Source organism: Giraffa tippelskirchi, chromosome 5 (genome assembly GCF_054371585.1).
Source record: "Giraffa tippelskirchi isolate mGirTip1 chromosome 5, T2T-mGirTip1v1.2.pri, whole genome shotgun sequence".
In the NCBI taxonomy this organism is placed as follows: domain Eukaryota; kingdom Metazoa; phylum Chordata; class Mammalia; order Artiodactyla; family Giraffidae; genus Giraffa; species Giraffa tippelskirchi.
The window spans coordinates 32,801,276-32,818,210 of NC_137279.1; the positions used below are offsets into that span (position 1 = coordinate 32,801,276).

Genomic DNA, 16,935 nt, shown 5'->3' on the forward strand with positions numbered 1-16,935 from the left:
ATTTATATGTAGAATCTAAAATATGACACAAATGAACTTATCTACAAAACAGAAACATACCTACTGATATAGAGAATAGACTTGTGTTGTCAAGGGGCACGTGTGGTGAGGGAGGAATTGGGGTCAGAGTTTGGGATCAGCAGATGCAAACTATTATATATAGAATAGATAAACAGCAAAGTCCTACTGTATAACACAAGGAACTGTACTCAATATTCAGTGATAAACCGAAATGGGAAAGAATGTGAAAAAGAATATATATATATGTATAAGTGAATCACTTTACTGTACAGCAGAAATTAACACAACATCGTAAATCAACTACACTTCAATAAAATAAATTTTAAAAATGCCAAATGACAATGTCAGGAAAAATTTGCCTGTGATTTGGAAATGAGCAGGAGCATTCTTTCAGCCAAGGGTTGGGCATTGCCCAGTGGACCCTCCGGGGAAGAGTCGGTTCTTCAGGAGTGAGCATCTATTCTCCTGCCTTTCTATGGACTCAGCACAAGTGGAAAACTGAGAGTATTGCAAATGATTCTTGCCCATGGATGTAAGTGATTATTGTTCTGTAGGAACGATAACCCCAAATACGACGCTTTTTCTTTCTGGTTGCACTAGGTGTTCGTTGCTTTGCCCAGGCTTTCTCTAGCGGTGGCGAGTGGAGACTACTCTCTAGTCGCGGTGCTTCTCATTGCAGTGGTTTCTCTTGTTGCAGAGCACAGGCTCTAGGTGCTCGGGCTTCAGTAGTTGTAGCACACAGATCAGTAGTGGCTGCTTGCAGGCTCTAGAGTGTGGGCTCAGTAGTTGTGGCACACAGGCTTACTTGCTCCCCAGCATGTGGCATCTTCCTGGACCAGGGATCAAACCCATGTCCCCTGCATTGGCAGGCATATTCTTATCCACTGGGCCCCCAAGGAAGTCCCACATGACATTATTGCCCTATAGGATATGAACGAATTTTGCATCTTTTAGCAAGCATTCTTCCTTGTCTATACTTATATCTCTGTTCTTCAGATTCTCTTTGGACTGGTTTCAACACCTTACTTGTTCCCTCACTAATTGAAGAAAATTTTCAATACATAGGCACTATATTTTTATGAGAGTCATGATTCTAAAAAGTTTTTGAAAATTATGATTGAGTAAAAGAGTGAATTACACTCTCCTCTCCCCCAGGAAGCCTTATCAGGTCCCATAGTTGTAGAAACCACTGAATGCTGGTTACTCTCCAATTTGTATCTGTAGCCACACCTCTCTGTGCCTCATATGCATATACCTACTTGCCTTCTTGATATCTCCACCTGTCTGATAGACATTTCAGAATGAACAAGTCCAAAATTGGAAGTCTTATCCTTAACTTGCTCTGCCCTTGACTTTAAATGACAACACCATTTACTCAGTTGCTCAGGCAAAATTCTTAAGAGTCAAACCTTGGCCAAGAGCATTTCTTTCTTGTATACTTCACATCTAATTCATCAGCAAAACTTGGGCGATATTTCTACCTTCAATACATATTCCAAACCCACGTATCTCCAATACTTCCACTTTGATCTAAGACCTGAGGCTGGTTTTTGTAGTTTTTTTGGAACATAGGCATGCCCATTGGTTTCCATATTGCCTATGGTTGCTTTTTTTTTTTTTTAATTATTCATTTATTTATTTTTGGCTGGGTCGTTGCTGTTGAGCAGACTTTTCTCTAGTTGAGGGATCAGGGGCTATTCTCTAGTTGAGGGACCAGGGACTACTCTCTAGTTGCAGCTTCTTATTGTGGTGGCTTCTCTTATTGCAGAGCATGGGCTTTAGAGTGCTTGGGCTTCAGTAATTATGGCATGTGGGCTCATTAGTTTCAGCTCCCGGGCTCTTGAGCACAGGCTCAATAGTTGTGGCAGACCGGCTTTGTTGCTCTTAGGCATGTGGGATCTTCCCAGACCAGGGATTGAACCTGTGTCTCAAATCTATCCACTGAGCCACCAGGGAAGCCCTGTCCATTGTTGCTTTTGCCTGTTCTATGACAGTTTTGACAGTTGAGTAGTTGTGACAGAGACCACAAGGTATGCAAAGCTTAAATATTTACCATTTGGTCCTTTGCTAAAACAATTTGCCACCCCTTGGTATGCTGGACTGATTAATGGCCCCGAAGATATGAGGTCATAATCCTTGAAACTTGTCACTGTCACCTCATTTGGAAAAAGGATCTTTGTAGATGTGACCAAGTTAAGGACCTTGAGATGAGGGAGATTATCCAGGATTGTCTGGGTGGTCTCTAAATGCTGTCACAAGTGTCCTTATAAAAGAGAGGCAGGGGGATATTTGAAACACATACACGGGAAAGGGCAATGTGAAGATGGGACAGAGAGAGATCCGAAGGTCTGGCCTCAGAGATAGGCATTGTGACCACAAGCCAAGGATGCCAACAGCCACTGGAAGCTGGAAGAGGCTGGAAACGGATATTCCCTGGAGCCTCCGGAGAGAGTACAGCCCTGCTGGCACCTTGATTTGGGCTCGGTGAAACTGATTTCAGATTTCCAGCCTCCAGAACAGCAAGAGAGTAAACTTAGCTTGTCTTAAGCCGCTAAGGTAATTAGTTACAGCAGCCACAGGAAAAGGAAAGTGCCTTAAACCACTGTCAAATCTTGGTGATTACAAGAGTCTCCCACCCAGTCTCTCTGCTACCTCACTTGCTCCCTTGCAGCCTGTTCTCCACATCATGGCAGATGGATCCTTTTATGACACCACCGAGATTACACTCCCAGCTCAGCATCCTCCACCAGCTTTTTAGAACCTCCAGAATAAAAAACCAGAGATTTCACCATGGAACTCACAGTCCTGTGTGATAAAGCTTTAGCTTCCTCTTTGGATTCCTGTCCCAGAGCTTTTTGTGAATGGTGGATCGCAGCTCCTACTGTACACCGAGTGTACCTCTGCCCAAGGGATTTTGCACTTGCTGTTTCCTCTGCCCACAATGTTCCTCCACCCATTATAACTGCCTGGCTCCCTCCAGCTTCCTTCAGGTCTGAGACCTCACTTACCTAAGGCAGCACCTTCCTTCTTCCTCCCTCTCACCCTACTTTATTTTTCTTCTAGCATTTTTCTTCTCTAACCTGTGATGATACATATGCTTGTTTATCGTATCTCTCCCACTTTCACATCAACTCCATGAGGCCAGGATTTTTGTCTGTTTTGTTCACTGTTGTATCCCTGGCACCTTGAACCAGGGTCTGGCACATCAGAGGCACCCAATAAATACTGGTTGGCTGAATGTACCTGACAAACAATTTAAACCATATAAAATAAGAGTGAGCTTTCTATTCTTTTCTGTCTCATCCTGAAAGTTAACTACAGGCGATACACTTCTTGCTATACTTCCAGAAACTTTTTTTCTGTATATACAAGAATATCTATATAGACAATGAACATTGTATCTATACACACACAAGAGGCCTATGTATTTCCTTCTTATCAGTGACACATTTAAGCTAAAGAACCTTCCATAGTAGGACATATTGATTTACCCCGAACTTTGGGCTTCCCCGGTGGCTCAGCTGGTAAAGAATCCACCTGCAGAGTGGGAGACCTGAGTTTGATCCCTGTGTTGGGAAGATCCCCTGGAGAAGGGAATGGCTACCCACTCCAATATTATGGCCTGGAGATTTCTATGGACTACAGTCCATGGGGTCACAAAGAGTCGGACATGACTGAGAGACTTTCACTTTCACTTTAAATGGCTGTGTAATATGCCACAGCTTAATACATAAAGAAAATTACTGGATTGGCCAAAAAATTCATTCAAGTTTTTCTATAACATGTTACATTACTTACTTCATTTGAAAAATGGAAAAGATAATGACAACGTTGTCTATTTGTGTCACATTTTAGGCTCAACATATAAATGATATCATATGATATTTGTCTTTCTCTTTCTGACTTATTTCACTTAGTATTATATCCAGGTCCATCCTTGTTGCTGCAAACGGCATTACTTGATTCTTTTATATGATTGAGTAGTACTCCATTAAACAACATCTCTTGAGACCCCTATTGTGATGGATAAGGTTCTTGGTTTTGATACTAAGAGGAAAATAAAACCAACAGAAGTGGTGTGGTTGGTCCTTAGACCTACTGTCCATTCTTACTATACTTAGGTAATATTGAATAAGGGAAACCACATATTCATTTCAAAATTTCAACAGATTCCTGGTCCACAAATCAGAATGTTTATGTTCAAATCACATTTCAAATGACCTGAAATTCAGGCCTACTAGGCCCAGATAGCTCCTTATATTGCAGGTATCTGACAACTCTTTACTCTTGCATGCTAATGGTAGATATTCTGGGATAGCAATAGCTGACAGCTTTCCTGAACAGATGTGGGGAGGCCACAAGATGAGGGTTTGCAGGATAGGGAAAACAAGGAATATCAGTGAAAGGTTACTTTTAAGAAGCTCACAAGTGGATTTCCCTGGCAATCCAGTGGTTGAGAGTGTGCCCTTTTACTGTAGGGAGTGTCATTTTGATCCCTGGTTGGGGAATCCTATGTGCTGCTCAGTGTGGCAGAAAAAAAAATTAAGCCCACAAGTTTTTATTATGTTTTATCTTGAAAAGGCAGTGGGACAAGGGATATTTCTGTAGTATTTCCTAAAATTGCATGCAAATCTACAATTACCTCAAAATTAAAAGAATTAATTCAAGGAAAGGCAAGGGGAGAAAGTTTTTGAAATCAGGACTTTAGAATGTCATTGCTTTTCACAATGCAGCCCCTTCAAATCTAAGGAAAGCATAAACAGAATAATTATTTCTTCCTCATCCTGTGTTGGTGAGTTGCCCTCATAGGAGTCATTAAGCTCTCAGATGGGTTCAGCTCAGCCCTAGCTTTCCTCTCCCAACCCAGTAACATGGAGCTTCAGTAACTGGAGTTGAAAGAAGCAAGTCCAAGTACTTCTACTATTTTATTTTTTTAACTTTTTATTTTGTATTGAAGTATAGTTGTTGTTCAGTCGCTCCATTGTGACTTTGAGACCCCATGGACTGCAGCATGCCAGGCTTCCCTGTCCTTCACTATTTCCCTGACTTTGCTTAAACTCATGTCCATTGAGTTGGTGATGCCATCCAACTATCTCATTCTCTGCTGCCCCCTTCTCCTGCCTTCAATCCTTCTCAGCATCAGGGTCTTTTCCAATGAGTCAGTTCTTGGCATCAGGTGGCCAAAATATTGGAGCTTCAGCTTCAGCATCAGTCCTTCCGATGAATATTCAGGACTGACTTCCTTTAGGAATGACTGGTTTGAATTCCGTGCTGTCCAAGGGACTCTCAAGAGTCTTCTCCAGCACCACAGTTCGAAAGAATCAATTCTCTGGCATTCAGCCTTCATTATGGCCCAAGTCTCACATCCACACAAGACTACCGGAAAAACAGTAGCTTTGACTGTATGGTCCTTTGTCAGCAAAGTGATGTCTCTGCCTTTTGATACACTGTCTAGGTTTGTCATAGCTTTTCTTCCAAGGAGCAAATGTCTTCCAGTTTCATGGCTGTAGTCACTGTCCGCAGTGATTGCAGTATAGCTGATTAACAATGTTGTGATAGTTTCAAGTTGACAGCAAAGAGACTCAGCCATACATATACTATATTCATTCTCCCTTAAACTCCCCTCCCATACAGGCTGCCACATAACATTGAGCGGAATTCCTCCAAGCACTTTTATTATTATCATCAGCAGTAATAATAAACAGTCACTTTTAAGTACTTCAGAATGCTGACCAGGAAAGGACACTCTTTTACAAGTATTTCTGAGGTAGAAAAGTAACTTCTTAATATTCCCATTATTCATGTATGTCCATCTAGTCCTGGACAGTAACATCCTTTCTGCGAAGAACATTAAGGCCAAAATGGGCAGGGATTCAGACGGTGGGGTGTCCAGCGTGTCTTCTGACTCCTCTCCTTTCTAACTGGGTTCTTTAAGAATTTTTTTAAAATTATTTAAAAAAATTTTTGGTTGCACTGGGTCTTTGCTGCTGCTCGTGGGCTTTCTCTAGTTGGGGCAGTCGGGGTTACTCTCTAGTTGCTGATGAGCAGGTTTCTCGTTGTGGTGGTTTCTCTTGTGGAGCCTGGGCTCTAGGCATGTGGGCTCAGAAGTTGTGTTATGTGGGCTCAGCTGTTGCAGCTCTCGGGCTCTAGAGCACAGGCTCAGTAGTCGTGGCACATGGGCTTTGCTGCCTCGAGGCAGGTGGGATCTTCCTGGATTGGGGATCGAACCCATGTCTCCCACATTGGCATGTGGAGTCTTAACCAGTGGATCACCAGGGAAGCCCTTCTAACTGAGCTTTTTTTTTTTTTTTTTTTTTAGCAACACAGGCCACTTTCCTTACTGAAAATACCCATCTCTTGGTTACCCTCCCAGGCAAAGACAAATACCAGCTGTTATGGACAGAATGCTTGTGTCCCCCTCCCCACCCCCCAAATCCATGTGCTGAAATTCTACCTTCCACATGACGGTATTAAGAAATGGGGCCTTTAGGGGGTGATTAGTATTAGATGAGACCATCATGGGGGGGTGCCATGATGGGGTTAGGAAGGAAGGAAGGGAAGTCGCTCAGTCGTGTCCGACTCTTTGCGACCCCGTGGACCGTAGCCTACCAGGCTCCTCCGTCCATGGGATTCTCCAGGCAAGAATACTGGAGTGGTTTGCCATTTCCTTCTCCAGAGGATCTTCCCGACCCAGGGATCGAACCCAGGTCTCCCGCATTGGAGGCAGACGCTTTAACCTCTGAGCCACCAGGGAAGTCATGATGGGGTTAGTGCCCTTTTAAGAGTCATGAGAGAGTTCACTTCCTCTTTCTGCCATGTGAGGAGCTCTCTGACCTCCAACTTCCAGCCTTCAGAACCGCAGGAAGTAAATTTCTGTTGCTATAAGCCACCCAGTCTTTGAAGTTTTGTTATAGCAGTTGGAATGGTCTACAACACCAGCCAACCAGTACCTCCCAGAAACATCTCATTCTTCAGTCCAGAGGCTTTCAAACTCATTGGTCTCAGGATACCTTTCCACTCTTAAAAATAATTGAGGACTCCAAAGAGCTTTTTTTTTTTTTTTGTAAATATTCATTTACTTGGTTGCATCAGATCTTACTTTCAGCACGTTGGATCTTCTTTGGGTCATTTGGGATCTTTTGTTGTGGCATGCAGGGTCCATAGTTGCGGCTCACTGGCTTAGCTACCCCATGGCATGTGGGATCCTAGTTGCCCCCACCAGGAATTGAACCTACATCCTGTGCATTGCAAAGTGTATTCTTAACCACTGGACTACCAGGGAAGTTCTGAGCTTTTGTTTTGTGATTTACCTGTAGTGTATGTGCTGTATAGACATACAAAATATTTTATTAGTTCATTAAAAATAGAAACCCATTACACATTCAGTTCAATTCAGTCGTTCAGTTGTATTCAACTCTTTTCGACCCCTCAGACTGTAGCACGCTAGGATTCCCTGTCCATCACCAACTCCCATAACTTGCTCAAACTTATTTCCATCGAGTTGGTGATGCCATCCAACCATCTCATCCTCTGTCGTCCTCTTCTTCTCCTGCCCTCAATCTTTCCCAGCATTGGGTCTTCTCAAATGAGTCAGTTCTTCACATCAGGTGGCCAAAGTATTGAAGTTTCAGCTTCAGCATCAGTCCTTCCAATGAATATTCTGGACTGATTTCCTTTAGGATTGACTGGTTGATTTCGTTGCTATTCAGGGGACTCTCAAGAGTCTTTTCCAACACCCTAGTTCAAAAGCATCAATTCTTTGGTTCTCAGCTTTCTTTATGGTCCAGCTCTTTCATCCATACACGACTACTGGAAAAACCATAGTTTTGACTCGACAGACCTTTGTCAGCAAAGTAATGTCTCTGCCTTTTAATATGCTGTCTAGGTTGGTCATAGCTTTTCTTCTAAGGAGCAAGCGTCTTTGAACTTCATGACTGCAGTCACCATTACACGTTAACATCCATCATAATTTTTATAACTACATTTTCCTAAATGAAAAATTAGCGATCAGAGGGGTATTGTTTTACAGTTTTACAGGATGTACTTGAGGCCCAGGTGATAGTATCTTCTGCTGTTTCCCCACTGCACTTGACCTGCTGTTGTTCACATATGTTAACCCCGCTAGGCTTTGCACCCCTTGGAGGGAGACCACCTTATTTAACCTCACATGCTCAGCATCTCACAGTGTCTAGTCTTTAGTGAACATATGAAAGAATTATTTTTAATTTAAACATATACATTAATAGTTTTTAAAATTTAAAAATTTTTTAGGCCACACCATGTAGCAGGTGGGATCTAGTTCCCTGACCAGGGATGGAACTGGCACTCCCTGCATTGAAAGCATGGAGTCGTAACCACTGGACTGCCAAGGAAGTCTAGATTTAAATGTATATCTTAATTATAAAATGCTATAGTTATATTACAGAAAATAGAGACAATAAGAAAAACCACTCACAATCGCCCGCATGTCATTTTTTGGGTGTTTATCAGGTCTTTTTTCAAAATGCAGTTTTTTCTACCTAGAATCACATCACATGTAACAGAATGCCATTTTTCGGAAAACTATTCCCCCCCTGAAACTAGCAATGAGTAAATTTTCCTTTGTTTCTAACGTCTGTGACTACCATGATGTTCTCTTATATAGATACAACATGATTTAGTTATTAAGCATCCAACATTAGCACATTTTTCTTGTTGTAATAAATACGGTGATCCTGTGAAGAATACCTTCACACATATAGTTTTTTTGGCATTTCGTGTTATTTCCTTAGAATAGATTCCCAGAAGTAAGATTACTGGGTCAAAAGATGCAGACGTTTTTTATGGCTTTTAATACATACTGTAAAATTGCTTTTCAAAAGGGTTACATTAATTTTCAACGCCACCAGCACTTTTAAGAATATGCTTCACCACACAAATCGTCAACATAGGTGCTATTAAGAATGCTAATCGATAAAATATTGTGCTCTCGTTGTTAAAATTTTGCATTTTTTGACCCTCATAAAATGAAAGTTTGTTGAAGAATTAGTCTCTAAAGCAAAACTTTTTTTGGGGGAACATTTTTATTTCCGGGAAACAAGAAATTTTCACTTGAGAAGACAAGAAAAAGAACACATGTTGTTACAACTGGAGCAAAATTCACTCTGACAGTCAACTTGGTGCCAAAATACTCAAACGAGGACCTTGCGCTGCTCCTGCTAGTTGTCATCCACGGGTAGAAAAGGACAAAATAAAATGTAGAGGATTGAAAGGTTCTCACTGCAAACCGTACAAGATCCACACAGAGGGCTTGGAGCTCTGCTTTTCATTCAACTTTTCTTCCTTTTTTTTTAAACTTGGAGCTTTCAGCCCTCTCCTTTGTTTCCGGTATTACCTGCCCACGTGCACAATTCCTGAATTTCTCTGCGAGGGGGCATTTTCATCTTTGCCATTTCCTCTGGCTTTAGGCTTCTCTGTGCAGTGTGTGTTGGCTTCCTAGGTGTGGACGGATTTGCAGAGAAGCTGCAGCGGTGTGTCTGTCCCTCCCCTCTCCCCCACAGGATGGCCCCTAACCCGCTTCTGGATTCTCTCTCCGCGACTGAAACCTCGCTGGTCTCCTCGCCTTGCACTGGGTGTGAGTGCGGTGGACGCTGGAATATTCGCTCGGGAAAGCCACGAATGTGAGCCCAGGATGGAAGCAAACTTGGCTTGCCTCGCCTTCTGAGCAGGCTCGCCCAGGCTCAACGTTTCTCTTAAGATTTTGCTCGGCGGCCTCATCCTGGGACAGGCATCTATGAGTCATCGGCTCTGCGGGTCACATGGCCAACGTGACCAAAATAAAGTTTCAGTATTTTAAGCCGCTAGAAAAGGGGACAACGGAGCACACCGGGGGCGGGCGGCGGCGGGCATAGGCTGGCCGGGCACCCGCGCGAGGGGCCGCGGCGGCGCGGGCCGAGGGGGCGGGGCGTCGGCGGGGGGAGGGGGAGGGGAAGGGGCGGGGCCTGACGGAGACGCGCCCCTCCCCCCACGGCTCGCAGCGACGCCCGGACTCTCGGGCCGGCCGGCTCCCGAGTGCTGCGCCTGGCGGACGCCAGCCCGTGCCCCCACGGCTCCCGCTGCCCCCCGGAAGCGGCAGGCTGAGGGATCCCGGAGATCCCGCTGTGTCCTCCACTGCCACCGGGACCCCACGCGCCGGCAGCGGCTTCCCCGGGAACGTCCTTCAGCCCCGGGAGCACGCGGGAAAAGCCCCAGCGCGCCAATGAGCGAGCGCCTTCCTCATGACGGTCACGCTCGGGGGCGGGGCTTCCCTTCGCCGCTCCCGAGTTCCGGGAACCCCCTTTGATTGGTCTGGACGGCCTGGGAAACACTGTAGGAAGGCCCAATCAAAATGCCACGTCTCGGCCTCGAGGAAATATTCCGTGTCGGCCCCTTTCTGATTGGGCAGTTGTTTCGGGCTCTGGCCACTGGAAAGCTTTGTTTAGGTCTGGAAGGCGGGCTTTCCTGGGAGTGGGTGGGGAGGGGGCGTTGATTCTTGACCAATCCTTTCATTCCGTTGGGTGGTGACCAGCCAATGGGCCGGATGGATAGGACGCTCCTCCCGGAGAGTAGTGAGACCCCTGGTGCGGGGCGATTGGTGGTGGGAGCGATGAGTGGCAGCCGCGCGGCCCAACGGGCGCAGTGCGTGGGCCGCGGGGCGGGGCCAGGGCGGGTGCGCGGCGGCGGCGGGGTGGCTGGGCCGGCGGCGGCGGCGGTACGAGGCGCGCGCTCGGGGTCCCGGTCGCGAGGAGGAGGAGGATGTGGCGCGCGGAGGGGAAATGGCTGCCGAAAACAAGCCGGAAGGTAAGAGCCTGAGCGTGAGGGGCTGGGGGCGGCGCGGCGGGCAGCGGGACCCGGCCCCGCCGGACATCCCGGGCATCGGCGGCGCCGGGCGGGAGCGCGGGGGCGCGGCGGCGGCGGGCGGGCGCCCCGGGCCGGGGAGGGGGCGGTGGGGGGGGGCGGAGCACGGCCGGGTCCTGAGGTGACTCGCGGGGCGGCGGAGCGCGGCGCCGCACACCCCCACCCGGGGGCGGGCTGGGGCCGGAGGGGCGGGGGGCCGGCGGGCGGGGGCCGGGCCCAGCGAGGAGGAGGAGCCGCGGAGGGAGGGCCGGCGCCTCCCCCACCCGGACCGGGCATCCCTGCCGCTCTCGGGCCCGGCGCGGCCCCCGCCCCCCGCCCCCCGCGCCGGTGGGGGCCGCGGGGCGGAAAGTTTATCCTCCTCAGGCCCCCTCCAGCCCCGCGCCCCGCTGCCCCGGGCCGGTTCCCGTCGGGGCACGGCCGGCGCTCAGCCTCGCCGCCTTTGGCTCTCGGCGGCGGGGCCGGGCAGACTCTGTCCAGCCTCACCCTGGAGCCCCGTGGGCGCCTCCCAGAGCCGGCGGGGTCCCCGCGTTTCTCCCCACCAGGGGGACCCTCTCCTGCTGAGCGTCCCCGGGCAGAAGGGCCTCGTGTGACCCCTCCCCCTTCCCTTCCTGGGAGGGGGCCTGCGCAGCACCCCCGCCCCTAGCAGTCGCTCCCATCCCACTCTTGCCCTTGCGCCCCTCGCAGCCAGGAGGGTGGGGTCTCCTATTCTACGGCGAGTGAGGCTCTCCATACTCCCTTGCCCTTTACCTTCTGTGACCCTGATCCTCCTCTGGCAGAGGGGTCCGCCTCATCCTCTCATCTTCTGTGGAATCTTTGGGGCCTCTGCACACCATCTGTTGACCCTTTTGCCAGGACAAGGCGACTCGGGCTCCCCTTGTTCTTCTCCCTCTCCCAGTGGGTCCTAGGGGCCTGGGCAGCTCTGAAGTCATTTCTAAATAGAAAAGCAGACACTTCTTACAGAGGAGGCATCATCTCCGCACTTTCCTGGGTTGGGGTGAGCTCATTTCCTGAATACCCTTTGAGTTGCCCTCTCTCTCTCTTTCGGGAGGAACTGGACATTCCAGGGCTCCTTTCCCCCTTTCTCTGTCTCCCCTGTCGTGTCTCTCTCCTTGGAGTTCCTCCTTTGGGTGAGGGTTGTTGCCCCATCAGATATAGGGCAGGGCTTCCATTATGCCTGGTACTCTGGTGAGAAGGGGTCCCGGCAGTGAGCCTGTGTCTGAGGAAAACGGGTCTGCTCTTGCTTCCAGTTTACTCTTGCTCTTAGGTGGGGGAAGCATTCATCCATTGACACTGCCCTCCCTACCTCCCCCAGAAAGAGGCTCCTGTGCCCTTGGCTTTGGGTGTTCATGATTACTGTCTTCTGTGCAATGAGAACCAGACTTTGTACATCCTTCATTCAAGAGACTTTGAACCTTCCCTGGAAATAAACTTCCCATTTCTTTTTTAAGAGAACTCATATCCTCCTTATGGCTTCTGTTTCCCAGTCAGCCATATTTAGTGAGCCTGTTACCTTGACTTTTTCTAATTTTCTTAAATTGTATTCATGTTGGCTGGGTAAGAAGAAGCCATATGCCTTTCCATCCAGAAAAGGGAGTGGAGACACCCATGTCGCCCACATGCCATTCGGGAAGAGGTTGCTAGTGTGCTCCTTGTTGTACTAGAACCTTCCTTGGGTCCTGGTGTTGTCTCTTGTGGGATCCAAACATTTATTTCGAGCTCACAGGTTTCAGGGAAGGGGAATGTAGAGGCTTTCTATTTTTTTTGTGGCTTTGGTTCTCTTTTGGCAAAAAAAAGGATACTGTGCATTTGTTTATATTTACACACATACAGGCATATATTTATAGGTGCCCATATATTTATAGGTGCCTTTATACAGGAAGTTGAAAGGGTTAGATGACTATCTCTACATCTTGGGTGTATATGGGGACCTTAATGTGTAAGGACATAGATATGCATCACAGTTTTTGGGAACTCTTCAGCTTAAAAGAATCTGAAGACTCATTGACAAATGGCCACTTCTTGCCACTCTTTCCTCTGTCGTTTGTACTGGACAGAATAAGCAGAATGACATCCTGAATGTTCATCAGGTCCCTGAGAAGGCAAAGTGTAGAGGGCTTGCCCCTGTCCGCCGTGACTTAGGCATTCTGAATTTAAGTGGTCATCCCTGCTTGATCCTTCACAGGGTGAAAAGTTCTCATCTCGACTTCTTTACCGCGGTGTAGGAGAGAGAGATTTCCTGTATTTTTGGGCAAAGGATAGGAGCGGGTGAGAAGAATATGTGTTTCTGTGACAGAACTAGGAATGAATAGCCATAAATATGTCACTGTTTTATTTTGGCCATTTAAATAATTGAGAGAGGTTGTGCATGCTAGGAAAAGGTACCTTTGGGAGGGCCTGTGACACTTTGTGAGAGGGTGGGAGGGATAATCCTCCAGGTTTTCTCTGAGCTGCACAGTTTGTGTATTTGGCCGGTTCCCCTTGGCTCAGGGCCCCTCCCTTCTGTAACTCCAGTGGTTGCTTCTGCCTCATTCATCAGCTGATTCTTATTTTGGGACAGGCTGAGTGTGGAGCCTCATCACCGCCATCCCCCTGCCCCAACTCTGTCAGGATTCTGCACTGGGGGTCCTTGAAGAGCTCTTCTAGTGAGGAGCCCCTCCACCTGAGTTACTGAGTCTGGAGGCAGTTACCTGGAGGATGGCTCAGCATCAGTCCTTGACTTCACAACCTTGCCCCTCAGTCAGTATTGAGCTCTTTAGTGGGCATCATACCCAATGTCTGCAGGTTGTGCTTTTGACTTCAATTTCCTTTTTTTTTTTTAATTTTGTTTTTAAAAGTTTTTGTGCTCTTTCTATTCTGCCTTCCTCTATATTCAGTTGATGGAATTATGTATTTTTAGGGTGTAGTATTAAGGACCCTGGGAAAACAGGAGTTGACTACCTGCTGTCTGTGTTGGCATGTTCCCAGCAGATTCCTCTCCCTTCCAGTGCTGGATCTTCTTCCCTGCCCAGTAACGCCGCCTGCCTTTTGGAATTTTCCCTGCCCTCTGGGGTGCTCCATCTGCGGGCAGTAGGAGGAAAATGCTAAAGTTAGAGGAACACGCTCGAGGTTAGTGTGCGAAGTTAGGTTCCTTTCTGTGAGTTTAATGCTTGTGTTTTCTGTGTCACTTGTCCTCACAGATTATTAGAGCTCAGCTTCTCTGTCTTCCCCTTCCAGTGCACGGTCAGGCTAGACGGGTTCTGTCCTCTTACGGACTTTTCTTATGTCTTTCTGTTAGAGCATCCCTTGCCCCTCCCTGCACCTCTTACCCCTCCGCCCAGCTTTCTGGACAAGCATGGGTGACTCATGGGACATCTCTTCCCTTGCCTTTTGGATGATCTGACTTATCCTGCATCTGGGAAATGTTGAGTTTCTCCGTCTCCTTGTTCAGTGGCTTCAGAATGTTGACATGTACACAGCAACCTCTACTCAAGGTCAGAGTGGATCAGGTTTTCCTTTTCAAAAGGGTAGGGTTGCTCATGCCTCCTCTTTGAGACATCTTTATACATCCTGCTCATCCATGTTTTCCATTTCTTTAGTTTTTAGGCTTTCCTCTTAAAATAACCTGTTTGTGAGAGGCCTGTGGCATTGTCTAGCTCTGTTTATGCTGGGTGTGGCCCCTGTGCCTGGGGGATTTTATTTCCTCCAGTCTGCTTCTCAGTGCCCATCTTCTGGCTGGGTGTTGCCTCCATTCCTCCTTTCTCTGGGCCAGTCTTCGTTTCCCTTCTCCGGAGTTTTGGGGAAGCACGTCTTTGTGTGCAGATGTACGTCTTTCCAGTTTCCTCATGGGAAAAACAGCAGAAGGTGACTCTCACGTGTCCTCTTCCTTTCACTTCCTGGTTGTGCCTGTTGCCTCCTTTGTGGGACCTTTGCATTTGGCCTTTTGGGCAGAAGTTGTCGTTACATCCATGTTCCCATCATTGAGTGCATTCATCGTAGAGACCTTCACTGAGCTTGTAATTCATGCAGGAGTGTGTGTCTGTGTGTCTGTCTGTCTCTGGGTGTGTGTGTGATGGGGGTGAGGGTTTATGTGACTCTATTTGAGATCATAGGGGTCTCCTTTGCCTTTTAGTGAGCATGACATTTTAGTTTGTCTTATACTTGTCTTTTTATATATTTGTGCAAGGAATTCTTTGGTGAACTTTAATTTTTTGGATTGTAATCTTACAAAGACATACTCTAGCAGTGTACTATCCCATTGAGCTCTTCCCCATCCCTGCAAGAGTGGGGGTGGTGGAGAGGGTGGAGGGCAGGCTGGGAGAAGCACTTAACAGCTTCCCTTCAGACAGTGTGTGGGGTGTGTGTGTGTGGGTGTGGGTGTGTGTGTAGAAAAAAGTAGTCAATCTTCTTTCTGACTGTCTCGGTGTAACTTTCAGGTCATTTAGATATATATTGATGCTTGAGTAGCATTTGAAGAGCAGCATAGTAACTATTGTAGAGAATATGAGATCATACATGTCCTTTATAGAAAACAGTGATAGAGGAAGAGGGATAATATTCTTTTAAGGTTAACATTTCATATCATCAGATAGTAAGGAGTGTATGAACTGCTGTCACATTTTCACTGCCAGAAAGTGTTGTATCTAAATTTTGTGCCAATTCTAGTGACTGTTCTTAGGCCAGGTATCTGGTATACTTATTACTGTTTTTATTTACTATGTGATTTAATTCTTTACGCTTTTTAAAGGTACTGTTATTTGTGTCTTTTCTTTATTTTGGTCAATAGCTTCAGTGTTATGGGGTGTAGGTTTGGTGTATATAGTGGTGACAGTAATAATAAAGAATTAACCTGAAATATACTTCTTCTTTCCCTCCTATGTTAAATCAGATTTCCCCTCTCCAGTGTCTGTAGAAACCAATTCTGCTAGTATTTCATTCTTAAGAAGAGCTCTTGTGTAAGACTCTTGTAGTATGGGGTCCTTTATCCATGTGAAGATGTGACTGAATATTTTTTGTGGTGGCAGGTGATGTGTATTTCTTTTGAATTTCCATTATCACAGACCATTTTCTAAAATGTTCTGTATCTTCTAGAATCACTTACCATGACCTTTTTTTTTTTTCTTTTGATGTTCTGGATGACTTAAATCCTTCCTCCCTTTCTTCCCACAAGGTTTCTTTATTGCCCTTCTCATTATTTTTAAAAAATATTTGTAGATCTGCTGTATTTATAGCCTTTCTGTCATTAAAGAGGGATGCCCACAATTCTTTTTGTCCTGTAGTGAGAGAAAGTGCTACTTCTTGGTAGGGAGATGGACTGGGATTTAAGCCACAAGGTAAGGGGTGATGGTAGTATCTGTGACTGGACAGCATCTTTGGTGAAACACTGTGTCCTTCCAGCGCCTGGGCCTCCCAATGTGGGATTTTGGAAGTTTTCCTTTTTGCTACATTTAGCCAACTTCTTTCTGTTTCTTTGGCTTGATAGTGATACATTTCTTTGGGCAGAGCCAGCAAGTCTAGACTTCATTTGGGGCCGTCATCCACGAGGTGGTGTGGGGTCTTGGACTGTCACTGTGCCTTTTACAGTACTGTCTCTGTGGTCCTTGGTGTCTCTGAGGGTGAGGGTAAGGAGTGTCCTGGCGCCGCTTCTCTGTCCTTAGAACATGAGTTAGAGTGCACGGTCGCTCACGCCCTGTTCTGCATTACAGCATGTGATGGCTCTGTCTTGTCTTTTTGTTTATTTTCAGAATATTTAATCAAGTTCAGGATTTAGTTGATCAGACATCATCAGATCTCTGTATTTTGTGCCATCCATGGATGTCGTGGCCATCAATCCTGTGATTAACATGTATTGCTGTTCTGTCGTTAGAAAGGGGAACTTGTAGACATATGGATGGTCTTCCATCCCATGATATTTATCATGTGTTTGTAAGAAAAGTGTTTCTCTGTATATATTGACGGTAGACAGCAATCCTCGATTTTTTTATGTGATGGGACAAAGTAAAGTGTGTTTTTTTCCTCTCCCCTATCAGTATGCTGGCTGTGTATTTCTCAGGTTCTGTTGCA

The 16,935-nt window shown here is 46.6% G+C and overlaps 1 protein-coding gene across 8 annotated transcripts in view; it reads left to right on the top strand.

Annotated features, from left to right (window-relative positions):
- Positions 1-10,717: 10,717 nt before the first annotated feature.
- Positions 10,718-16,935, top strand: part of CAMTA1 (calmodulin binding transcription activator 1) — a 975,729-nt gene continuing 969,511 nt past the window's right edge. For 7 of the 8 annotated variants that reach the window (XR_014053660.1, XR_014053662.1, XR_014053661.1 and 4 more), the window contains exon 1: positions 10,718-10,839. Coding sequence is in view for 5 of the 8 variants with exons in the window: in XM_081490422.1 (XP_081346548.1) it covers positions 10,795-10,839 (45 nt within the window). In the remaining 3 variants the exon portion in view is untranslated. Of the gene's footprint in view, positions 10,840-11,097; positions 11,891-13,078; positions 13,162-13,863; positions 14,002-16,935 lie in introns of those variants that run through there. The other variant, XM_081490412.1, reaches the window with a different exon arrangement.